The following is a 23,853-nucleotide window of genomic DNA, read 5'->3' on the forward strand; positions in this document are numbered from 1 at the left end:
TATAGAATGTAAACACTCGTGGTCCCCATTGCACACTATACTGTGTGGACTATGTATTCTTAGATGCTAGCTGACATTAGATTAGTTGTGATACGATTTAACCTTGACTAGCATTGATTAAACACTCAGCATAGTCAATAGAGGTCATCATGTACAGTAGAATACATTCAACTGTCTGTACCACAATTTCTGTCTGGTCTTCCCAAATCACAATACTTTCTTGCACTTGTATCTTACTTACTGATACTCTTATGTGTTCATTATTCCACAAAATTGCAAATAAATTATATTCAGGAGTAGGCTTTAATACTAGATTTCTAGTATTTAAAAATAAACTAGAGTTGATGGATTGGAACAGGAACTAAACAACGCTGTTTTGCTACCTTGTGAATGAAAAGTGGTTGTAAAGTCTCACAAAGTTTTACCTTTATGCATTCTATGCATGAAGATAAAAACTCTTGTGCAGCAGCCCCCCAGCCCCTCCTAATAATTAACTGAGCTTCATCTTGATCCAGCGATGTGCAGGAGAGCAATGGCTTTATAAGGATCTCTTTCTCCACATTGGTTGAAAGTGGACCAGTGGAAGTCATTGTCAACGAGGAGAGGGTGGGGGTGGGGCAGGGTGGAGCCATACTCCTTGTGTGAATGGACACACAGTGCAGCGGCCTCGGGAGTGAGCCTGCTTGGGTGTTCCCATATAAAAATGCTTGCTTTGTGTAAACTATGATGGGTTTTGGCCAGTTTTACCTTTTTTTTTTTGCTAAACATTTGCAAGCATGGCCTGTGCTTTTTTGTCTGTTCACTGCCTCTGTGTAACTTAACATTCTGGTTCATATCTGCTAACAGATGGGCACTGATGCGGTGGCACTAATGAGGTGGCATTGATGGGCACTGATAAGGCACGTATATGCAGCACTCATAGGCAGCACTCATAGGCTGCACTGATGGGCACTCATAGGTGGCACTGATGGGCACTTATTTGCAGCACTGCTGGGTGCTGATAGGTGGCACTGATAGGCAGCACTGATAGATGGCACTGATAGGCAGCACTGACAAGCCTCATTGATAGGCACAGATTGGAATCCTTAATGGACACGGATTGGCATCCCTGGTGGGCTCTAGTGGGCATCCCTAATCAATGCGCTGATTACCAGCGCAGACCCCCCGTCAGAGGAGCCGCTGACCGGCTCTCCTTTACTCACGCCTTATCAGCGAGAGTAGAGGAAAAGCTGATAAACAGCATGTCCTGGTTACCATGTGATCAGCTGTGATTGGACACAGATGATCACATGGTAAAGAGCCTACGTCATAGGCTCTTTACCGGGATCGGAGATGCGGTGTGTCAGAGCGACACACCGCACTAATGATCAACATGCTGCGTGCCCCCAGGGGCACGAGCTAGCGGCTTGACCTGCTGGACGCTCAGTCAGGCTAATGCAACCATTTTCCGGCCAATACTCTGCTATATGGCGGGCAGGAAGTGGTTAAATAAACCACCAGTTTCAAAGAAGTTGAATGTGTTAGCACAAATGTAGCATGAATCCCACTGACCCCCAGTGATCCCAAAGCAGGTTGGCCATGGTGAACCAATTCTGGTTGCCTGGTTAAGAGATGAACTCATTTTCAGATAAACAGCCAGCCAAGCTTCAGGCAAAGTTCTGTAGGTCTGCAAGTGCAGTCACAGTAGATCTGAGGAAAATATCTGAAATGAGGGGAATCTCTGCTGATTTTATCATCTAATCATCTGCAAGAAAACATGCTGTTTTTTTATTTTGCATGTCCCCCTCAGATCTACAGCTACTGCAATTCCAAGTGCCCTTCCAAAGTGCACAGTGAATTTGCCTTTAGTAAATAACCCCCATTTCCTGGCATTGGGGATTCTTCAATCCACTAAATGAAACAAGAAAACTAACAGTGTATGGCCAGCCATACTGTACATTGAAAACCATTTTAGTATCCTGCTTTAAGTGACCAGGGAACTCTAGTCTTCAAAAACAAAGTTCCACATTTCTTTAGGAACAATCAATTTCTTCCAGAACCAGGACTGCATCAATGCATTAGTATTAAAGGTTTGTATACCACTGTTCAGCTTGATATGTAGACAAATGCTTCTTGATATTTATACAACAGTTTTTTTTTAAGCAGAACAATTACATTTGTTTTCATGGGCAATGTTTTCTTATAATAGTATCTCCCTAGCACTTAGACACCATAACATCTACAACAACAATGCATATGCAGTAGATCCAACTCTTTAAAAACCTTTGTGGGGTAATGATCATGTAACCCCTTCAGATTCCAGACACTGTAACTGTTTGCATTTGTGCACAGATACAAATTGTTTACGGTCTGTGGTCATACATAATACTCTACATCTGGATAACCGGTAATACATATAATAACAATATATCCAGCTATCACTAGGTAAAGATACTGTGTGATTGAACAACTGAAAGTTATGTGTCTGTTGTGCAAGACATGGCTTATAATTCATTTTGACCAAATAACCAACTCCAAGCATATACAGAAACTATGCACAAGGCTTTAGCAGTACTACACATATCAGCTAGACTAATATTTTAAAATTCTCATTTTACTTTTTGGAAAATCAGTCAAATATGCATACATGAAACTGAGCTCTGATACAGATTACAATTGCTGTTTTTGAGACTCCTCCACCCAGGCACCATCATAAAAATAAGATTATAATTGATTACAACTCATTGCACATTCTCGTGGTTATCCAATGGTTAAAATGTATTTGGTGTATTTCGTAAATGTCTAAAAAGTCCACGGGGCAGATCCACGTACCTCTGCGCCGGGTGCAGCGTATCTAAGATACACTACGCCGCCGTAACTTTGTGATTTTTTCGAATCCTGAAAGAATTTGCGCCATAAGTTGCGGCGGCGTAGTGTATCTTTGGTGGCGTAATGGCGCACCATTCAAATATCTGTGATGGGGCGTATTTTATGTTAATACGTTGTGACCCGACGTAAACAACATTTTTTTTAACTGCGCATGCGCCGTCCGTGGGGGTATCCCAGTGCGCATGCTCGAAATTAACCCGGAACAAGCCAATGCTCACGTTGGTGACGTCATTCTACGCAAATCCCTATTCGCGAACGACTTACACAAACGACGTAAACAATTCTAAATTGTACGCGGAAACGACGGCCATACCTAACATTGTGTACGCCTCATAACAGCAGCTTTAACTATACGCCGGACGTGGATCGCCGTAAATAGCTAATTTGCATACTTGACGCGGAATTCGACGGAAACGCCACCTAGCGTCCGCTGAAAAATTGCAGCTTAGATCCAACGGCATACTAAGACATACGCCTGTCGGATCTAGCCGAGATGCCGTCGTATCTTGTTTTGAGGATACAAAACAAAGATACAACGCGCAAAATTTGAAATTACGCGGCATATCAAGAGATACGCCGGTGTAATACCTTTGTGGATCTGCCCCCACATCTTTAGGAGGATTGGAGATTAGTAATAAATATTTATTTTTACAGTATGGAAAAAGAATATCAGCGTAGTTACAAATATTTATGCCATGCATGCAAGGATCCAGTCAATCAGAACCCAGCAAAGAAACAAAAGAGGTACCCAAACTAACTCTAATATTTTCCCATAAATCTCAGCAGGGGGGAGAAGTTCTAAAATAAAGCTATAACAGCTCTAGTTGTTATATACTACCCAATTTGTTAATGCATATAATACCTGACCAATCTATGTAGAGAACAAAAAAATACTGTGGATAGTCCTTATATTTCAAAACACTGACTGCTTTCAGAAACATTCTTCAAGGATAGCTGGTCCAAAGTATCCTATACATGTCCCCAAATGTTCTAGATAACCTTACTCATGCAGTGAGTGAGTGTTCCCAGTAGAGGTTATATCTGCCACTCTCCTTTCACCAGAGTGACCCAATAATAAATGGTTCGCTAACTCCCTCCTGCACCTGCCTTGGTCCCCCACAGAAGCTTCAGTTGGATACAGGAGAAAGTTGGGCCCTGGTTAGAGGGGTACATAAGATACATTTTATTCTGTGTCGGTGTTCCATTTTATGTATTTATAGTATGTTAATTATTCCCAAAAAACAAAAATACAAATTTTAGAGTTTTTGTGGTCAATTCAGTAATGTTTACCGCATGCGATAACATGGTCACATGAATAACTTGCATAAATTATCGCATGTGGTAGATAATGTCCAATTATGCAGTATTTGCCGCAAAATAAAAAATGTGCCGGTAAATATCGTCAAAAAAAATAAGGTAAGCTCTTAAGTCCAATTCAGAAACAAACGGATGACTCATCCGGGTTCCCTGCTGACAGCTGAATGTGAATGAAAAATTATGGAAATACAAAACATTTTTTTTTAAACAACGTGAGCATACAGCCTGGCAGGTCAGAAAAGGGGGGGGAGAGACCAGAGATCGCCTCCCCTCTTGGACCATACCATGCCATCAACATGGGGGGGTGTTTGGGGCGGGGGGCTCTTCCCCACAGCCCTGGGCTGTGGTTGTTGGGGTCTGCGGGGGGGGTGTATCGGTATCTGGAAGCACCGAAATCTCACCCCCCCCCCATGTGTATGAGTATGGGGAATATAGTACCCCTACCCATTCACCAAAAAAAGTGTAAAAGTGAATGAAGACATTACAAAAGTATTTAACAACTCCTTGATATAAAAAAAAACTGTTCCCCGATGTAGATACATCATCAATCACGATGCTGCCAAACAGATCCATGCGCCACAAATGCTTCCAAAGTGTGAATTCTTTTTTGTATTGTCTCTTTTTTTGGTGAATGGGTAGCGGTACTAGTTCCCCATACTCATTCATATGGGATGGGGGGGGGGGCAGGGATCCGATGGCCCTTTTGTTAAAGGGGGCTTCCAGATTCTGATAAGCCCCCCACCTGCAGACCCCCACAACCACAACCCAGGGTTGTGGGGAAGAGGCCCTTGTCCCCATCAACATGCCCATGTTGAGGGCATGTGGCCTGGTATGGTTCAGAAGGGGGGTGCACTCACTCGTCCATCCACTTTCCTGACCTGCTGTCTGTATGCTCAGGTAAGAGTCTGGATTTTAGGGGGAACCCACGCTGTTTTTAAAAAAAAAAAAAATTTTTTTGTATAATTTTTAATTGCCAGCATGTCTTCTTTACATTCAGCTGTCAGAGTCATCCATTGTTAAGGACACAGTGGCTGGCTGGTTAACTCAATGAGATAAATTATTGCATGAAAAAAATTGGGTAATTACTGCTCAATCGAACAAATACTACATTCGTTATCTAATGCAAAATTCTTAGTAAATTGCACTTTCAAAACAGATTTTCCGCAAGTGTTATTTTACCTCATTTTATTAGCCTTTATTTAACTTATAGTGAATTAGCCCCCTCTGTCTAAATTGTATGCATAGTAGTGCTAAATTCCCATGTAAAGCTTCTGCATGTGTTTGTATTTAATCTGTTATGATGGGATGATGGTACTTTCTTATATGGGAATAGACATTTTTTTGTACAGTATGTCATTTAATGCTTCGGTCAATTTACATAAATGACACCTAAAACCTGCAGTGAACCTCTACTGTCTACCGCTATTCTCTTCTCTGTAGGTTGCATACATTCATTCATGTACTATTTTCCATACTGTTAGCAAACTTAAAGCCATTTTCGCCTCTGTGCAGAGCATCTGCTGCCAGTTTTCTGCATCCTGTTTTTCTGCATAGGTGGTTTGTTTGGCTTTGTTTTCCCCTTGCATGTATGGCTTTTTGGCTGCAAATCTTCTATGGAGACATGAAGAATTCTCTGACCGTAGAAGGGTGTGCCAGAGTCTGACACATTTCTGCCAGTTATGAGCTGAAAGCTTCCAAATTTCAAAGGGTAATAAGCTTGATGTAATTTATGTCTCCTGCACATAGTTTCCTTGGTTGATCACTCTGTTACCCATCCTCACATGCTTTAGCATGACTGTCCCTTGACCAGCATTATTCACTTTGCACAGCTATTTCTTTTACAGGTATTTCGTTTTGGTCATCCTACACATGATGTTGTAGGTCATTAAAGTACACTATTAATATGTTTGTTTTTTCTTTAACCCTTTTTTACCCCCAATCTGTGTATGCATGTTCTTTAGCATGATGCCCTGTGGTGAGGCTATGGTAATAAATGTAATTTTTTTTAACATTTACCAGCTGAGGCTTTGCACGGCTGTTAGTTGTCACTGAGGCCTCGTACACACGACCGAGTTTCTCGACAAAAACCAGCAACAAACTTGTCGTGTGTACATTTTCGTCAAGGAAACTGTTGAGAAACTCGACGAGCCAAAAAGAAAGCATGTTCTCTATTTCCTTGACGGGAATGGAGAGAATTGGCTTGTCGAGTTTCTCAACGGCTTCACAAGGAACTCGACGAGCAAAACGATGTGTTTCGCCCCTCGAGTTTCTCGGTTGTGTGTACGAGGCCTGATAGTTTTATTATTTTTTGCTACCTCTTTTTGGTTGGGGAGATTTCCCCTCATTTCCTGTCTTGTAAACATATGGATTCTCTCTCCTTCTGACAAAGGCCACCAGGATCCTGACACTTTAAGTGATGAAGGTTGAAATCTAACTTGTTACTAAAAGTATCTGAACATACCTGTAGTCTACAATATTATTTACAGAAAGTAACTTATTTAGCAAGCAAATAATATGCATTATCACTGCAGATTTTACCTTATAGTGACTTTTATAGGACTTAAAATGTTACCAATTGCATTGGGGCCGTGCATGCACTGTAATGGTTACTAGCTTGTTTAGGTCTAGGCAGTGATGTCCAAACTTGGCACCCCAGATGTTTTGGAACTACATTTCCCACGATGCTCAACTACACTGCAGAGTGCATGAGCATCATGGGAAAATGTTGTTCCAAAACATCTGGGGTGCCAAGGTTCACCATCACTGGTCTAGGGGAAAGAAGATCTATTAGTCTTATCTTCTGCTCCTTTATACTGTAAGACCAGTCCCTGCTGTGTCTTCTCCCCCAGGCTCCAGTAGTACAAGAATGGTTGTATGAACTCAACGACAAGTTTGAGGTGTTGGCTTAGCCTCCAAATTCTCCATCTCTCAAATTAATTGAGCATCTGTAGGATACGCTGGGAAACCATGTCCGATCCTTGGAGGCCCAACGTTGCAACTTACAGGACTTAAAGGATCTGCAACTGACGGTTTGGTGCCAGATACCACAGCATATCTTTAGGTGTCTAGTGGCATCCATGCCTCAATGGATCAGGGCTATTTTGTTGGCAAAAGGGGTCCTACTCAAAATTAGGTGGGTGGTCATAAAATGATGGCTGATCAGTGTTTACTGTATTCATATACTGTACCTTATAGATATAGTTTCTAAAAACATACATATACTAATCAGCTTGTTTACATGAAACTGATCTTTTTTTACATGTTTCCTAAAAGTGCTGAAAATACAATACATACAGTATCTTTACAAACAACCCCATACAGCTAAACCAAGCAATGAAAAAAACAAAGTGCAAAACTAAATACAGGACACTGGAAAGTTAACGATGATCTTATATCACTGTATAGCAAAGACTTCTGGAGGTAAAGTACGTGAAACAATAACAAACAACTCAAAGGGAAAAAGTGAAAAAATTATAGCTGTGATAACTTATCACTTCAGGGAATTAAAAGTCAACTAGCAGACACTTTGATAAACAGCACTAACAAAGCATTAATCTCCTTAATGGGACATTAATGTCTTGGATTTGCCACACACACCAAAAGCCTGAGTTCTACATTGGTCTTTCTTAATTGCCCAATCACGAATACCATTTGTTATGCTGGCCACATTGATAGAAAAAGAATGTGCCCAATTAATTTCAGGCTAGTACAGAATACTAAACACTTATGTTGTATTATGACATTGTACACTGAGTTGCAGTTTTATGTACTAATATCTAAATGATGTACTGAACTATTTTTAAATAGGAACTGAGAATTGCAAGGGATTTAAAGGCAACCTCTAACCGAAAAAAACTAAAGTGGATCCAAATCCAATCACTAAAATCTCACAAAAGCTTTAACAAGTTCCTTTTATTTCAAAAGGTGTTTTCAATCTTTCTAAATATGCATCTTTCATTAACCGTTTGCCGACCAGCTGCCGTCATTATACTGCAGCCGGTTGGCATGTTCCCGTGAACCGTCATAGCTGTACGTCGGCCCTTTAAGTGGGGATAGCAGGCGGATGTGCGCCACCTGCTGCACTGTGTAGGTGCTGATGCATGTGGCCACCCGCGATCGTGGGCACGAGAGCCAGAACAGGGATGCATATGAGAGCTAAAACAAAGATCTGTCATCTCCTATAGTCAGTCCCATCCCCCTACAGTTAGAAAACACATGAGGAAACACAAATAACACCTTTATCGCCCCTAGTGTTAACCCCTTCCCTGCCAGTGACATTTATATAGTAATCAGTGCATTTTTATAGCACTGATCGCTGTATGATTGTCAATGGTCCCAAAAATGTGTCAAAGTGTCTGATCTGGCAACCATAATGTCACAGTAAAAATCACTGATCACCATCATTACTAGTAAAACAAATAGATAGACCAACACAAAGTGGCAGGAAAATGATAAATAGTTTTTAATTTTTTTTACAAACAAATCTGTAAATAGTGTGGTGTACATTTGTATTCAGCCCCCCTGAGTCAATTCTTTGTAGAACCACCTTTCGCTGCAATTACAGCTGCAAGTCTTTTTAGGGATGTCTCTACCAGCTTTGCACATCTAGAGAGTGACATTTTTGCCCATTCTTCTTCGCAAAATAGCTCATGCTCTGTCAGATTGGATGGAGAGCGTCTGTGAAAAGCAATTTTCAAGTCTTGCCACAGATTACCAATTGGATTTAGGTCAGGACTTTGACTGGGCCATTCTAACACATAAATACGCTTTAATCTAAAACATTCCATTTTAGCTCTGACTGTATGTTTAGGGTTGTTGTCCTGCTGGAAGGTGAACCTCCGCCCCAGTCCCAAGTCTTTTGCAGACTCTAACAGGTTTTCTTCTAAGATTGCCCTGTATTTGGCTCCATCCATCTTCCCATCAACTCTGAACAGCTTCCCTGTCCCTGCTGAAGAAAAGCATCCTCACAACCTGATGCTGCCACCACCATGCTTCACAGTGGGAATGGTGTGTTTAGGCCAACATGCTTAGTTTTCCACCACACATAGCGTTTTGCTTTTAGGCCAAAACTTTCCATTTTGGTCTCATCTGACCAGAGCACCTTCCTCCACATGTTTGCTGTGTCCCCCACATGGTTTCTTGTTAACTGCAAACAGGTTATCTTATGGCTTTCTTTCAGCAATGGCTTCCTTCTTTCCACTCTTCCATGAAGGCCAGATTTGTGGAGTGCACAACCAATAGTTGTCCTGTGGACAGATTCTCCCACCTGAGCTGTGGATCTGTGCAGCTCATCTGGAGTTACCATGAGCCTCTTGGCTGCTTCTCTGATTAATGCTCTCCTTGCCTGTCAGTTTAGGTGGACGGCCATGACTAAGCACTGACTGTAAGTGCGAAACGCGTCGGCCATACTGTATCTTGTTGGTTTGCAGTGACTGTTTGTGCAGTTGAAAAATAAAAAGACAACTTTTTTAAGTGATTTTGGAGTGCGGCTGTCCAGTTCTCGTCCATTTATTTGCTATCATTAGCATTGCCAGCACCTTGGTGGTTCAACAACCCTTGATTGCTCACGGGGCTCACCTGGAGCGGTGAGATATCTGTCTGTTGGCCATGTCTTGGTAGGTTTGCAGTTTTGCCATACTCTTTTCATTTTACGATGATGGATTGAACAGTGCTTCGTGAGATGTTCAAAGCTTGGGATATTTTTTTAGAACCTAATCCTGCTTTAAACTTCTCCACAACATTATCCCTGACCTGTCTGGTATGTTCCTTGGCCTTCAGTATGCTGTTTGTTCACTAAGGTTCTCCAACAAACCTCTGAGGGCTTCACAGAACAGCTGTATTTATACTGAAATTAAATTTCTTCTGAAGGCAATTGGTTCCACTAGATTTTAGTTAGGGGTATAGTAAAGAGGGCTACGTACAAATGCACGCCACACTTTTCACAGATTTGTAAACAATTTTGAAAACAATTTATAATTTTTCTTCCACTTCAAAATTATGTGCCAGTTTATGTTTGCCTATCACATAAAATGTTATGTTTTGGTTGTAACATGACAAAATATGGAAAGTTTCAAGGGGTGTGAATACTTTTTCAAGGCACTGTAAGCTGTTGAGCTGCAGTAGAAAGGACTTACAAAGCAAAAGCATGCACCTCAGTATACTAGCATTTGCAGTGTATTACTGGTCAAATAACACCGCTTTAACACTTTGTAAGCCATTATAGAACAATGGGTAAATTAGCATCATATGCTTCCCTGAAATCTATTCAATGTGTGATGATGTAGAAAAAAAAACCCAGCAACAAAATGTATTGGAATTTATTTTAAAATGCTGGCACTAAAGGAATACAAATTAGTAGTTCATAGACCAGGTGCTGTATTCCCTAGCAGGCAAAATGCCTTGGCATTGAAGCTTGTCTTATGCCGCGTACACACGATTAGGCTTTTGCCCGGACAAATCTCATCGGAGAAAAATAGAACATGTTCTATATCTAAACTCCGATGGATTTCATCAGGATTTCCGATAAAAAAAACTCAGATGGGCTACACACGATCGTAGTATGTGATGGAAAAAGTCCGTCTGACTTTTTCCATCGGAAATTCCGATCGTGTGTACAAGGCATTAGACTGTTAGGGCTCTTTCACAAGGAGCGGATCCGTATTGATCCGCTCCGTTAGCCCGTTTGGCTCAGCGGGGATTCCTCCGTTAATCCCCGCTGAACTGTCGGCGAATGGGGCGGTCCCCGCACACAGTGCAGAGACCGCCCTGTCTCTCCTCTTAAAAATAGGGTTTTCTTCCGTCCGCAAAAGCGGATCTTTGCGGACGCGGATGGTTGCGGACGTTACCGGATGCATCATCCGCTAACGTCTGCAATCCCATAGGGATACATTACAAGTCCGTAAACGGACTTGTAATAAACGGACCGTTTGTCCGTGTGTGTGAAAGGGTCCTTACTCATAAGCAGTTGATAGACTGTACCACAATACTCCTGCTCCAAGTGGCTTCTATTTGTGCTGTCTTTAGGTTTGTATACAATAGAAATCTTAGCTAGCTGAAGCTTTGGAGTATAATTCATTTGTTTGAAGAGCTAAACATACTATTTTCTCTCACCTCAATTTAACTCACCTCAGAAAACTGCAGCCTGCCAAAATCACTAGTGGGATTGGCAATCTTAAAGACCTTCTTTGGCATTACCCAGGTCTCCAATGTCTCCAGCTTACTGACTGCAAGATTAGTGGCATGATGTTTAATAAGAAAACCCTGGAAGCGGTCAGCAAGGAAATAAAGATGGACTGAAACCGGGTGGCCCATGGGATAGTATCTGAAAAACAAGATTGAAGAGAAACTGAGAGTGTGGAAAACAAAAAAAAGACAGACTGCTGCACAGATATGATATGACCTCACGGTCTGCAGTGACAGCAGTGCTACAGCTTAATGCCTAAAAAAGATGAAAGAGGAATTCAAATTACAGAAACAATTCTGAGTTAAAAATAATGATTTTATGCAATTTTAATTTAATGGATAACAAGCATCTATATTTCTGTATTTAATAAACAGTGAAGATTCAGAAGTCTTATCACCTTTTTAGGTCATTAAAGGTACTCTGAACATTATTTGACATGCTGTCATATACCTTAGTTATAGGTTTGTATATTTTATTCAGATTTTGGCCGATTATCCAGTAACTCAGACAAAAAGAGACGACAAAAGACCTTCTAGAAGCTATGTATTTGTAACATGCTACTTCAACCCACAACTCATGTTTTTGGCTTCTCCTGGTTGCTGGTAACTTGAACTAAATTATTTCATACAAAATGCTTGCTGTTCAGCTCTATTCTGAGCTTTTTGTTTCTGAGTTATTAGGTTTAGCATCAAAAAAGAAAAATTCGCCCTTGGGACTTTGAGTGAGGTGAGCACTGTAGAGCCAATAAAATAACACGAGTAATTACAGTATATATATTAATTCAAATAAAAAGCAGTACATACATTAATGTCATGAACATGAGCCAATTCATACAGAATACAGAAAATGAGTAAAATTATATTGCGAGTAACTGTCCATATTAAAACACACACAAGCATCAAGTGTATAGCCAATGCGTTTCACGAGGCTTAGCTCGCTCTTCAGGGGTAGATGCTCGTGGTATACCTAAAATTAAAGGATAGAGTATGAAGTATGATATAAAGGGTACAGGGTAAGGGGGGGCCCTTGATATGGAAAACCCCATACTCACCGATGGACCTAGCCAAAAAACAGCGCATGCGAGGCTCCCAATATGGCAGCAGCGAGTGTCCTGCCAGGGAGCAGAGGAGGCAGGGCCAAACAAAGTCCCAACCGGGGCCAAACGGAAGGAGGGCACAGAATGGATGAAATGTGTGTATCCCCAAGAGTCTCAATGGGTCCATAACTTGCCCTTTATATCATACTTCATACTCTATCCTTTCATTTTAGGTATACCACGAGCATCTACCCTGAAGAGCGAGCTAAGCCTTGCGAAACGCGTCGGGTATACACTTGATGCTTGTGTGTGTTTTAATATGGACAGTTACTCGCAATATAATTTTACCCATTTTCTGTATGAATTGGCTCATGTTCATGACATTAATGTATGTACTGCTTTTTATTTGAATTAAATATATACTGTAATTACTCTTGTTATTTTATTGGCTCTACAGTGCTCACCTAACTCAAAGTCGAATTTTATTTTTTGATGCTAAACGCAGGGATGGAGGTGTGTTTCTGGTGACACCAGACCTTTTATTTATTTTTCTGAATTATTAGGTTTGCTCAGTTTTTACACATTGTCCATCTACTGTATTCTCTATAGAGGTGCTATTATATAAGAATTACTGTCCTACTGGGTTTTGCAGAATGTTTTCACATACTCATATCAGGCCTGTTGAGCTTTCTATGCCTGGGTCACTTTTTATTACCAGTCTAAACATCATGAAACATCATGTTTGTTTAGTTATTTTTTTATTATTTCAAATAAAAGTACATGAATGGTAAACGGAAAGAAGTTAAAGAGGCAAAAATGAAAAGCAAGCAGCTACACATACTGCAGCTGCTGACTTACCTGTCCTGGAGTCCATCGATGTCCACACTGCAGCTGATCTTTCCATCAGCTCTCTGGTGCTGCGGCCGCCATTATGGGCAAGGGAACCCTGCAGTGTGGCATTGCGGCTTCTGCATGCGCAAGGCACCACTATGCTCTCCTACTGGCCTGGCGGGGGGAAGGAGGAGGGAGCCGAGCTGTGACCTAATGCGCCACGGCCCAGACTCCCAGAAGTGGGGACAGGATACCTAAAAATTAAAACAAGTTCCACTTTTGGGTGGAAATCCGCTTTAATGATTAAAAAAATTGTAATTCTGTTGTGTACACACTGATCGACTAAAGACTGGGCTGCTGAAAAATAACTTTTTTCCTTCTCTATACATTAATGGCTATCACAGATCAGCTAAAGAACTGGCCTGTCATCTGTGGTTTCACAATATTGTGTTTTTTTTCACCTTCTTGCTGCTGTGGTTCTGGTGTTACCTGAGGTTTTACTATTATGTGATCTGTTCTTGCTGTACATAGATGGCAATTATGGCAATTGCCTGCCTCACCTGCTGATTAATATATCTTTGTTCTAGGCCACTTCCTGCCCAGCCTCCAAATCTCCCTCTCTATTTAAGTCATGCTTAGATCATCTCCCATTTCCTGTGGAACATTGAGCTTTCTTTGGCTACTACTTGCGTCCTGCTTCTTGGATTGATTTTCTGTCTCTCTCGCTTGGATTTGGCTGTTTTTGCCTGCCCTGATCTGTGGCCTGTTTCCTCAATCTCCTCTTCATCCCTACCCACATGTACACCTGCTCACTTCCATATCCTCTCACACAGTTTGTTTCTGCACCTGTAGCAGGGTGACCCTGGGGGTCACAACCTGGCACCAGCATGCAGTAAAATCTACCTTTACCATCAGGAGCCTTGGTAAAAACGAACTGGTGCTTAGAATTCAGCTTATACAAGAGATCTACCCTATGGATTTGTTACAAAACCCAATTGAACCCTCTGTATGTATTACTGTAATGCAGTCAGGCTGCATATACAGCAGTATATGCATAGGATGCCGAAAAAAAAAATCCAATGCTTACAGGCCCCCCAGCCCCTCCGTTAACTTACCTGAGCCCTCGAAAGTCCTGCGTCGTGAAGCGCTGGCTTCACAATTGGGCTTCTCGGCTCATTGGATAGATTGATAGCAGCGCAGCCATTGGCTTGCGCTGCTGTCAATCAACTCCAATGACGAGAGGGCTGAGGGGCGGGGGCCGAGTCCTGTAGTTGCCGGCTATGGACACCGAATACAGGACTCGGGAGCACGCCGCAAGGTAACCCCCTTAGGAAAGCGCTTCCCAGGGGGGGTTAGCTGATGCAGGGAGGAGCCGAGACAGCCGCCAATTGACCCCAGAAGAAGAGAATCGGGGCCACTCTGTGCAAAACGAGCTGCACAGCGGAGGTAAGTATGACATGTTTGTTTTTAGTTTTTTTTTATCGAACCTTTAATAACCATTTAACATCTGCAGCAAGTGTTAAAATACCCCTTGCTGGCAGAATATTAAAGAGTTGGGCTGTTGCTCTCACACACAATGTCAGCCTGTGCCCGGAAGCCACCAGTTTGCTAGCAAAAAAGAGATGCTAGGCAGAAGAAGCAGCCTGCATCCTAGCAATCGATGGATGCTAAGCAACAGAAGATCCTGCATGCTACTCACAGCATTTTCTTATGGGTGTGTGCATGTACCCTTATGTTAGCCTGTTGGGAACTGACATCATTATTGAAAACTTTTGAACCTCATGGCATCCCCATTAGACTGTATTTAATGCAGTAAAAGAGGATTTTTGAACTTATCATGCATTTTTTTTCTTTTTTCTTGGAGTTCATTGAGGAACATAAGATTCAGAGATACTGGCTTATACTGCTGCCTACAGAAGGCCATGAAGTTAAAGCTACCAGCCATGAAGCATTTGCAGTCTTAAAGAACTTGACAAGGCAAGCACAAGGCTAGATTTTTGGTGAACACATCCTGATGGAGGGATGCTATGCCAGACTTGGTGAATTACAAGCAGAATTTCTATGCCTGAATGCAGACATTTAGTGCCTTGAGTTGTAAGTTGGGGTAGATGCCCCCTTTTAGTTTATGAATTGTGAAAAGATTCGAGTAGTATCACTGAAAACGTTCCAGGAATTGGAGAAACAACCCCTTCATCTAGAAGACCTGCAGTGGATATCTACTAATCTGTGTGGTTAGCACAGACTGGTTGGAATACATGAATGACATTAATGGGGAGAGGACTATGAGTGGAACTCTCTGATAGGGAGCAAGGACCAACCAAGCATGAACTGCATGTGTCCAGTGATTAGGAACAGTGGTAAAATGGTGCTACCTCACACTGATTGGCAGGAACAACAGTGTGGAATGTGCGAGAAACACAAAGTGAATCTCCAGAGACAAGATCACACTAGAGACCGTGTCACACCTCTGCACCCTGAAAGTGAAAATAAATCAAAATTGGTTAAACTTTTTTACATAAGAGAAGACATACATCCTCTTTGGACACTGGCAGAAAACTGAGGCATGCTGGGAGTAAGAGGGGTTATACCATGTTGGTCACTGTTTATATGCTTCCCAGTGTGAAAATCCTGTTGTAGGCAGCAGTATTACCTAGAAGTCTCTGAATACATTGCACCTTAACAAACATAAAATAAATCATGTCTACTACTTTGCACACTATTTGTATATTGGATTTTGCAACAGCTGGGCATATAGTGTCAAAACATATCTTAAAGGGAGGACTAAACATTTACAAGCACACACACAAATAAAACAACTCTAAATAATACAAAAGCTTTTTAGCTGTAAATATATATAAAAAAAGATCTGGATGAATTTTTCATTATTAGTGGTGCTGTGTCAACAATGCAGAGCAGTTAAATACAAAGAAGGCTGACATTGATGGACTAAACAAAGACACTACAAACAAATCAATGCCGCCAATATATGCAATATCCCACCTGCTGCTCAGAATACTAAAGTGCATTGTGTTTTTAAACCATATGTAGCAATAAACATTTACCCAAGGAATAGTCTGAGCAAATTCGAGCTATGGCATATAAAGTACAGACAAAGCAAAAATTTTATTGCAGATTTTATTTTCCATTACTCTTTTCACCACATGGATAACAAACTAAAATCATAGTGATGCAAGATCGATTGCATGCTTGAACTCACATTTTGAAAAAGAATTAGACTGGAACAAGAAAGCAGTATTGACTGTCAGCTGAGGGTCTCTTAATATATGCAAGCAGACAAAGAGATTGTTAATGTGTAGACGCAAGGCCACACAATAAATCATAATTACTGTTTGGGACAATGTGTTAAAAAATGCAGTGTGTTATTCGCAGCCACACAAAATACCCTACACTTGAGATTATGATAAAAGATAGATGTATTGGAATTTAATGTGTAGAAGACACACAGCAGGCAAGTTGGATTAAATGTAAAAAGATTTAGGGTATAAAATAGTGGATAGCCTGTAGGCAAACATAACTCTGCTTTGTAGACATAGCAATTTATGAAATGAAAGACCGACCCAAGCCAAAACACCCCACCCCTTATGATGTCACAGTCCAATCATGCTTCGAGCGGTGATGTCATCAGGGATGGGGTCACCGGTTGACATCACCAGGTGACCACGCCACATGCCTATATAAATCGCTGTGCACCGCAGCACACGGCATTACAGCTGGAGAGAGCGTTGTGTCAACATCGGAAGAAGAGAAGAGGGAAGAAGACGACGGAGAAGACCAGGCCAACGCTAGTAAAAGAGCTAAAAGAAGAAGATAGCGGAGGAGCCCAGTAGAAGGCACTGGAGAGCGCGAGAAGAACCGGAGATCAGAAGAAGAGACCCCGGAAGTCAGAAGAGACCCCCGAAGTCGGAAGAAGACCCCTGGAGCTGCCTAATAAATTCCTCATTCGCATAAGGTGGGGGGCCGGTATCTGACGGCCCCCTTGTTAAAGGAGGCTCTTAGATTCTGATAAGCCCCCCGCCCGCAGACACCGACAACCAACGAACAGGGTTGTCGGGAAGGGGCCCTTGTCCTCATCAACATGGGGGAAAGGTGCTTTGGGGTGGAAGGGCCGCAGGACGCCCCCTGCCCCAAAGCACCAACCCCCCATGTTGAGGTCATGCGGCCTGGTACGGTTAAGGAGGGGGGCGCTCGCTCATCCCCACCCCTTTTCCTGACCAGCCGGGGCTGCGTGCTCGTTTAAGGGTCTGGTATGGATTTTGGGGGGACCCCCACACCGTTTTTTTGGCATAGGGGGTTCCTCTTAAAATCCATACCAGACCTGGTATGCTCCTGGAGGGGAACCCATGCCGGTTTTTTATAAAAAAAATTGTTGTGGAGTTCCCCTTCATGATTCATACCAGACTCATAGCCTGGCATTGGCGGGGATCCAAGTCGGATCCCCGACAATGTCCCCTCCATAGAGAGGGAACATTATCGCTTCTTTCTCACGCTCGCTGCAATAGGAAAATGTGTTTTTCCTATTGCAGCGAGCATGAGATGTACAGTACCCTGTCGCCGAGAAACAGCTCGATGGGATCGCGCTGGAAACACATTCTCACGGGTAGGTACTGTAGCTTGTTACAGTGTTTTTGTTATCTTCATTGCCATCACAACGGGGTGGGCACTTCCGACGACACAGCCCGTTGTGATGGTAACCCGAGAGGTTGACGGTGCTGCAGTGTGGTTAGAATGCGCATGTGCGGGACGGGACAGTGCATGATGGCCATAAGAATTCGTATTAACACAATTGGAGATCCATATACTCCCAGCATTTTTGTTACTAGGACACAATCCAATATTCCTGGTGTTCCAGGTAAGTAACTGTTTTTCACCAAGTTGGACATAGTGAAAAGCAAGGAGATGTTAACACCTACATTTTTCTTTTTTAGTGAAAAAGTTTAGGGGAAGAGATGTGAATAAAGCAAAAGAAAGAACATTAAAGTGTTTATAACGTGTGGACAAAATTTTTACTCATGTCTAAATCGTTTTTCTCACTTTAATGAATCAGGTAGTATTACAACACTTATAAGTAAACACTATAACACATAACTAGCACCTTTCATGTTGGGTATATGCAATGGTTTGTTTAATGTAACAAGCCCTCAATGTTCTTGTTGTTGATAGCAACAACTCAGGTTCTTTGTTTTTTAAATCTACTAAAAAAAAGTGACCGTTTATTGGCTGATATTTTTCATGCACTGAACCCACTGTTAATTTTCTGTGATACAGGTTATTTTTTTTTCTCTATTGATATATATCAAAATCAGTTTTGTTTCAAAACCTAGAACTACAATTCCTTTCTCCAATCTAGTTTTGTCTGGCACATGCTATATTTCTAAACAGTCTATAAGTTAACAGGCAGAAGCCTGCACATACCGGCAGCTGTTTTCTCCATCTGTGTGTAGGGATGCTTCAGCTCTTTTGAGTCCCATGCGGGAAAACGAATGGAACATAGTCAACATGACATCGCTGATACTGTGGATACCATCAGGTTCATCATACAGGTTCTCCCAATATGATCTCAGGCCTGGTGTGCCAGATGGGTAATTGCCATACAAATAATAGTCCAGTTGCCCAACTATTTCTTGGTTCACTGCAGCTTCAAATTTACGTGCAAAGAATGTTGGTCTTGCTGTTTGCTACACAAATAATAGAGAATTGTTAAAATGTATCCTTTATTGTACATGAATTGCAATCAACATTTTTAAGATAGACTTTTTTCTTTATTTATGAATTACAAATATATTAAAACAGACCTTACACTAGAGAGTAGGGTCTGCATATGGGGCTGCCCCGTACAACTCCCTCCCTCACTTAAATACTGGTAAACTCTTTGTCTCCTTTAAAAAGTTTTGACAGACACATTGCAGACATAAAACCTTTGATGTTTTAAGCGATATACAAGAGCATTTTTGTAATTTTTTTTACAACATAGTGCTGCCATTCATGGGCAAACCCATACACCATCAGCAAGCAAGGATCTGCGAAGTTTTGCAAGTTGTATGCTGCATTCATTGGTAATGTTTCTTTATCCATTTTTCTGCATTCTTCAACTTGATTAAGACAAACTCCTGAGACCTGTACATTTATCCTTCAACTAAAAGTGTAAACTAGTTATTACACATGTTATTAAACAGGGGAAATACTGTGGCCCGGATTCAGAAACGACATACGACGGCGTATCTCCGGATACGCCGTCGTATCTCTGAGTGCGGGCCGTCGTATCTATGCGACTGATTCAGAGAATCAGTTACGCATAGATTTCCCTAAGATCCGACCGGTTTAAGTGTCTTACACCGTCGTATCTTAGGCTGCATATTTATGCTGGCCGCTAGGTGGCGCTTCCGTATAGTTATGCGAGGAATATGCTTATTAGGTATTTACGCTGATTCAGAAACGTACGTCCGGCCGGCGCATTTTTTTACGTTGTTTGCGTTAGGCTTTTTCCGGCCTAAAGTTACCCCTGCTATATGAGGCGTAGCTAATGTTAAGTATGGACGTCGTTCCTGCGCCGAGTTTTGAAAATGTTACGTCGTTTGCGCAAGTCGTTCGCGAATAGGGCTGTACTTAAGTTACGTTCACGTCTAAAGCAATGACGACTTGCGGCGTAATTTCGAGCATGCACAATGTGATTTTTTCACGAACGCCGCATGCGCCGTTCGTAAAATACGTCACATACGCGGGGTCACAGTGAATTAACATAAAACACACCCACATTATCCCCATTTGAATTAGGCGGGCTTACGCCGCCACACATACGTTACGCTGCCATAACTAATAAAAAAAACAGATACTGCAATGTATCTGAATCCAGCCCTGTATGTCTAGGTTGGTGTTTTTGGTTCATATAAATATCTCCAATAGGAATGGGTGAATGAGTTTGGATTCAGTGTGCGGGGCATTTGCTGAATCATTTGTAAAGTCCACAAACCAAAAACAGGTTGGATTCTTATAAAACCCATGCTTGACCCAAAACTCATTCATATTTTCCAACATTTGCACAGCTGGTACGGTTACTAAGTGATTCTTAGTAAATAAAGGGACAGAGTAGGGCGAAATCTCTAAGAATGTCAGATGATTCTATAGTACTCAAAAATTAAATCATAAGCACAATGATTATATCTAGAAATTTAAAGTGCATCACAAGCCATATACTGGCTATAGACATATCTATTCATCATTAAACAACGTATTACCTGCTCTGTTGCAGTGGATTTGCACAGAGCAGCCCAGATCCTCCTCTTCTTGGGTGCCTCTTGGGTGCTCATAGCCCCTCCCTCCTGTCAAGGTGCCCCCACAGCAAGCAGCTTGCTATGGGGTCACCTGAGACGAGTCACAGCTCTGTGTGTCCATTCAGACACAAAGCCCAGACCCAGCCCCGTACCCTCTCTCCCCTGATTGGCTAGCTGACTTTGAATGATAGCAGCGGTAGTCAATGGTGCTGCTACTGTATCTCAGCCAATCAGAAAGGAGAATCTCAGACAGCTGAGACACTTGTGGGCAGAGAGGACAGAGAGGGATCTCAGGTAAGTGTTAGGGGGCTGGAGGAGGCTACTGCACACATAAGGCTTTTTATCTTAATGAATATAATTAATTTAGATAAAAAAACCTTCTGCCTTTACAACCCCTTTAAATATTGCTAAACAAATATTTCCAGCTATCCAGTAATCATCCAATTTTTTTTTAACTAATCCTCTCCTGTGATGGGTTGCTGGAGAAAAAGAGAGATGTCCATCCACAAGACAAGAGCAATCAAAGATAAAGAATGGTAAAATAGAAGGGTGATTGTGTTCTGAGGAAAAAATCATCTCGGTCAAAATCCTTGGCTAAAAACATGTATGTATCTTACATCCTAGGGGGAGTAACAACTGGGTGAATCAAAAGATGGATCTGTATGTTCCAATTGATTATAGATGTAATAATAGCATGCAATGCCAAGCTGCAGTTTTTAAAGCAAGCAACATACTTATATTAAAAGATGTCTAGATCCCAGAAAGGCAGACATCATGTTTCCCCTGTACAAATCATTAGTAATGCCGCGTACACACAACCGTTTTTCCGGTTGTAAAAAATGAAATTTTTAATGGTCTAGAAAAAACTATGTTTTTTTCAACCCGATCATTAACACGGCCTTGCCTACACACGATCGTGAAAAAAATTGCTCTAGCAAAGCGCTGTGACGTACAACACATACGACGGCGCTATAAAGGGGAAGTTCCATTTGGATGCTTTTGCTGATTTTGTGTTAGTAAAAGACGATTCTCGCTTTTTAGTCTGTTTCAGCGCGATGAATGTGCTTACTCCATTACGAACGGTAGTTTTACCAGAACGAGCGCTCCCATCTCATAACTTGCTTCTGAGCATGCACGTTTTTTTCACGTCGTTAAAGCCCACACACGACCATTTTTTACGACGTTAAAAACGACAACGTTAAAAACGACGTGAAAAATTAGAGCATGTTCGAAATTTTTAATGCCCATTTTTTACAATGTGGCGAAAAATGCTCTGGAGCCCACACATGATCGTTTTTAACGACATAAAAAAAAACTTCATTTTTTTACAACACGAAAAACGGTCGTGTGTACGTGGCATAAGACCTCATCTGGAATATAAAGTTCAGTTTTGGGCACCAGTTCTCAAAAAAGACAGAAAGTGCAGAGAAGGGCACCCAAACTGATAAGAGGCATGGAGGAGCTCAGATATGAGGAAAGATTAGATGAACTGAACGTATCCTCTCTTGAGAATAGGTGATTAAAGCCCCTGCGCTTGCTCAGCGGGGATCGCTCCGTTGATCCCCGCTGAGCCAGCGGATGACAGGGCGGTCCCCGCACACTGTGCAGGGACTGCCCTGTCTTTTCTCTGCTCTCCCCTATGGGGGGATCGGATGAACACGGACCGTCTGTAGGTTTTTCCTCCGTCACACTTTGACGGATCAGAGCGGGTCGGATGTCAGCGGGCATGTCACCGCTGACATCCGTGGCTCCATAGAGGAGCATGGAGCGCTCATTCAGGTCCACCTAAAAAACTGGCAGGCAGACCTGGACGGTCCGCCCGTGTGAAGCCCTAAGAGGGATATGATCACCATATATAAATTCATAGGTGATCCATATAATGAACTAAGTAGAGTTATTCAATTTCAGGTCATCACAAACAACAAGGACAAACTCTTTATGTCTGGAAAAAAAGATATAACCTTCATATATGGAAAGATTTCTTCACAGTAAGAGCTGTAAAATGTGAAATAGGCTCCCTCAAGAACTCGTTTTTTTTTTTTTTAAAGAGCTGGGTTCCTAACTTAACAAAACATAGGTGGATATTAACATTTATAGGTAACAACACCAGGGATTGTTAATCCAATGAAGATCAGATTACCTTCTGGGGAATCAGGAAGGGTTCTGTTTCCCCCACTGAAGCAAATTGGAAAATGCTACTGGAACAACTGTGGGTATGTGGTGGTTTTCTAGTTATTTATGCTGTTTATTTTTAGATATTTTTTCCTATTGGACTTTAGATGGACAGATGGTGTTATTTTTTAGCCTGGATAACTATGTAGCTGGCATTTTTTATTTATATTTGCCAAAAGTTCATTCATTTTTCTTTTACTTTATAAGTTGTAAGTTGAGTGCTAACATTTGAATGTCTAGGGATCAATAAACAAGCAACAGTTAGAAAGTGCCTAGCTGCAAAATTTTTAAAGGAACAGTGTTAACCTAGCATCATAGTGAGAAGAAGAACCTCTTGGGAAAATTACAAAGTCATTCCTGAAACATTGAAACACACAAAGTTCCTGAAAAATTTAGTAGGTTGCAACCTCATCAGACATATAACATTGCTCCATTTTTAAGTATTTCAGCTAAGGTTTAATAACATGGGCAATGTTTTATTTAAAACCTCCAGTGTCTTATATTACGAGGAAATAATGTGCTAGCTATTCTCTGAAGCCCTATTTGAAACTGCACATTTATGTTTGAGGAAGTAAGATTGGTGCCACTCTTCTCTGGGGAATTATTTGTTGAGCTCATTCTGCCATTTAAGGTTAAATATAGGAGTACAGTATAAAAAAAATTTGAGCACAGGGCTGAAAAAATGACAACAAAGCTAATTGCATTGTCACAGAGTTCTTGGCAATTTGTGAGGTCTTTGTAGCCCTTTTTTTTTCCAGATGAAAAAAATTATAAAGCTGTAACTAGAAGTTTGTAATTTAAAATCGTAAAGTATAAGTATATCCAATTATTAAAATCTTATAAAAGCTTTAACATTTTAAGGCCATTTGAAAAGTAATGTTTAATAGTTTTAAATCTGCTAATTTTATTAAAATAATACCTGATGATCCCCCCATGAATGTCCTTGTTCGGGCATTTCTGATTCTAGGGGGATAATGTTATCACCTGGCCCCCTGTCATCTTTATGGTCAGCCAGCTTCAGTCCCGGGCTCTGGCAGAAGGGGGCGAGAGGGGATTAACCCCCTTCCGTAGCCTGTTAAAGCTATCAAGTTGGTAATTTGCTGCTAGGATTGCTTTTACATTACAGAGCATCACTGGCAAAAAAAAAAAAAAAATAC

At 41.5% G+C, this 23,853-nt stretch overlaps 1 protein-coding gene across 1 annotated transcript in view; it reads right to left on the reverse strand.

The window, feature by feature from the left end:
* The window catches only part of XYLT1 (xylosyltransferase 1), a 421,691-nt gene that overhangs the window by 14,337 nt on the left and 383,501 nt on the right, over window positions 1-23,853 (reverse strand). The window contains exons 8-9 of the mRNA XM_040356908.1: window positions 18,669-18,931; window positions 11,311-11,506 (exon numbers count right to left, since the gene is read on the reverse strand). Of these exons, the coding sequence (XP_040212842.1) occupies window positions 11,311-11,506; window positions 18,669-18,931 (459 nt within the window). The remainder of the gene's footprint in view (window positions 1-11,310; window positions 11,507-18,668; window positions 18,932-23,853) is intronic.

The sequence above is a fragment of the Rana temporaria genome, chromosome 6, assembly GCF_905171775.1.
Source record: "Rana temporaria chromosome 6, aRanTem1.1, whole genome shotgun sequence".
Classification (NCBI taxonomy): domain Eukaryota; kingdom Metazoa; phylum Chordata; class Amphibia; order Anura; family Ranidae; genus Rana; species Rana temporaria.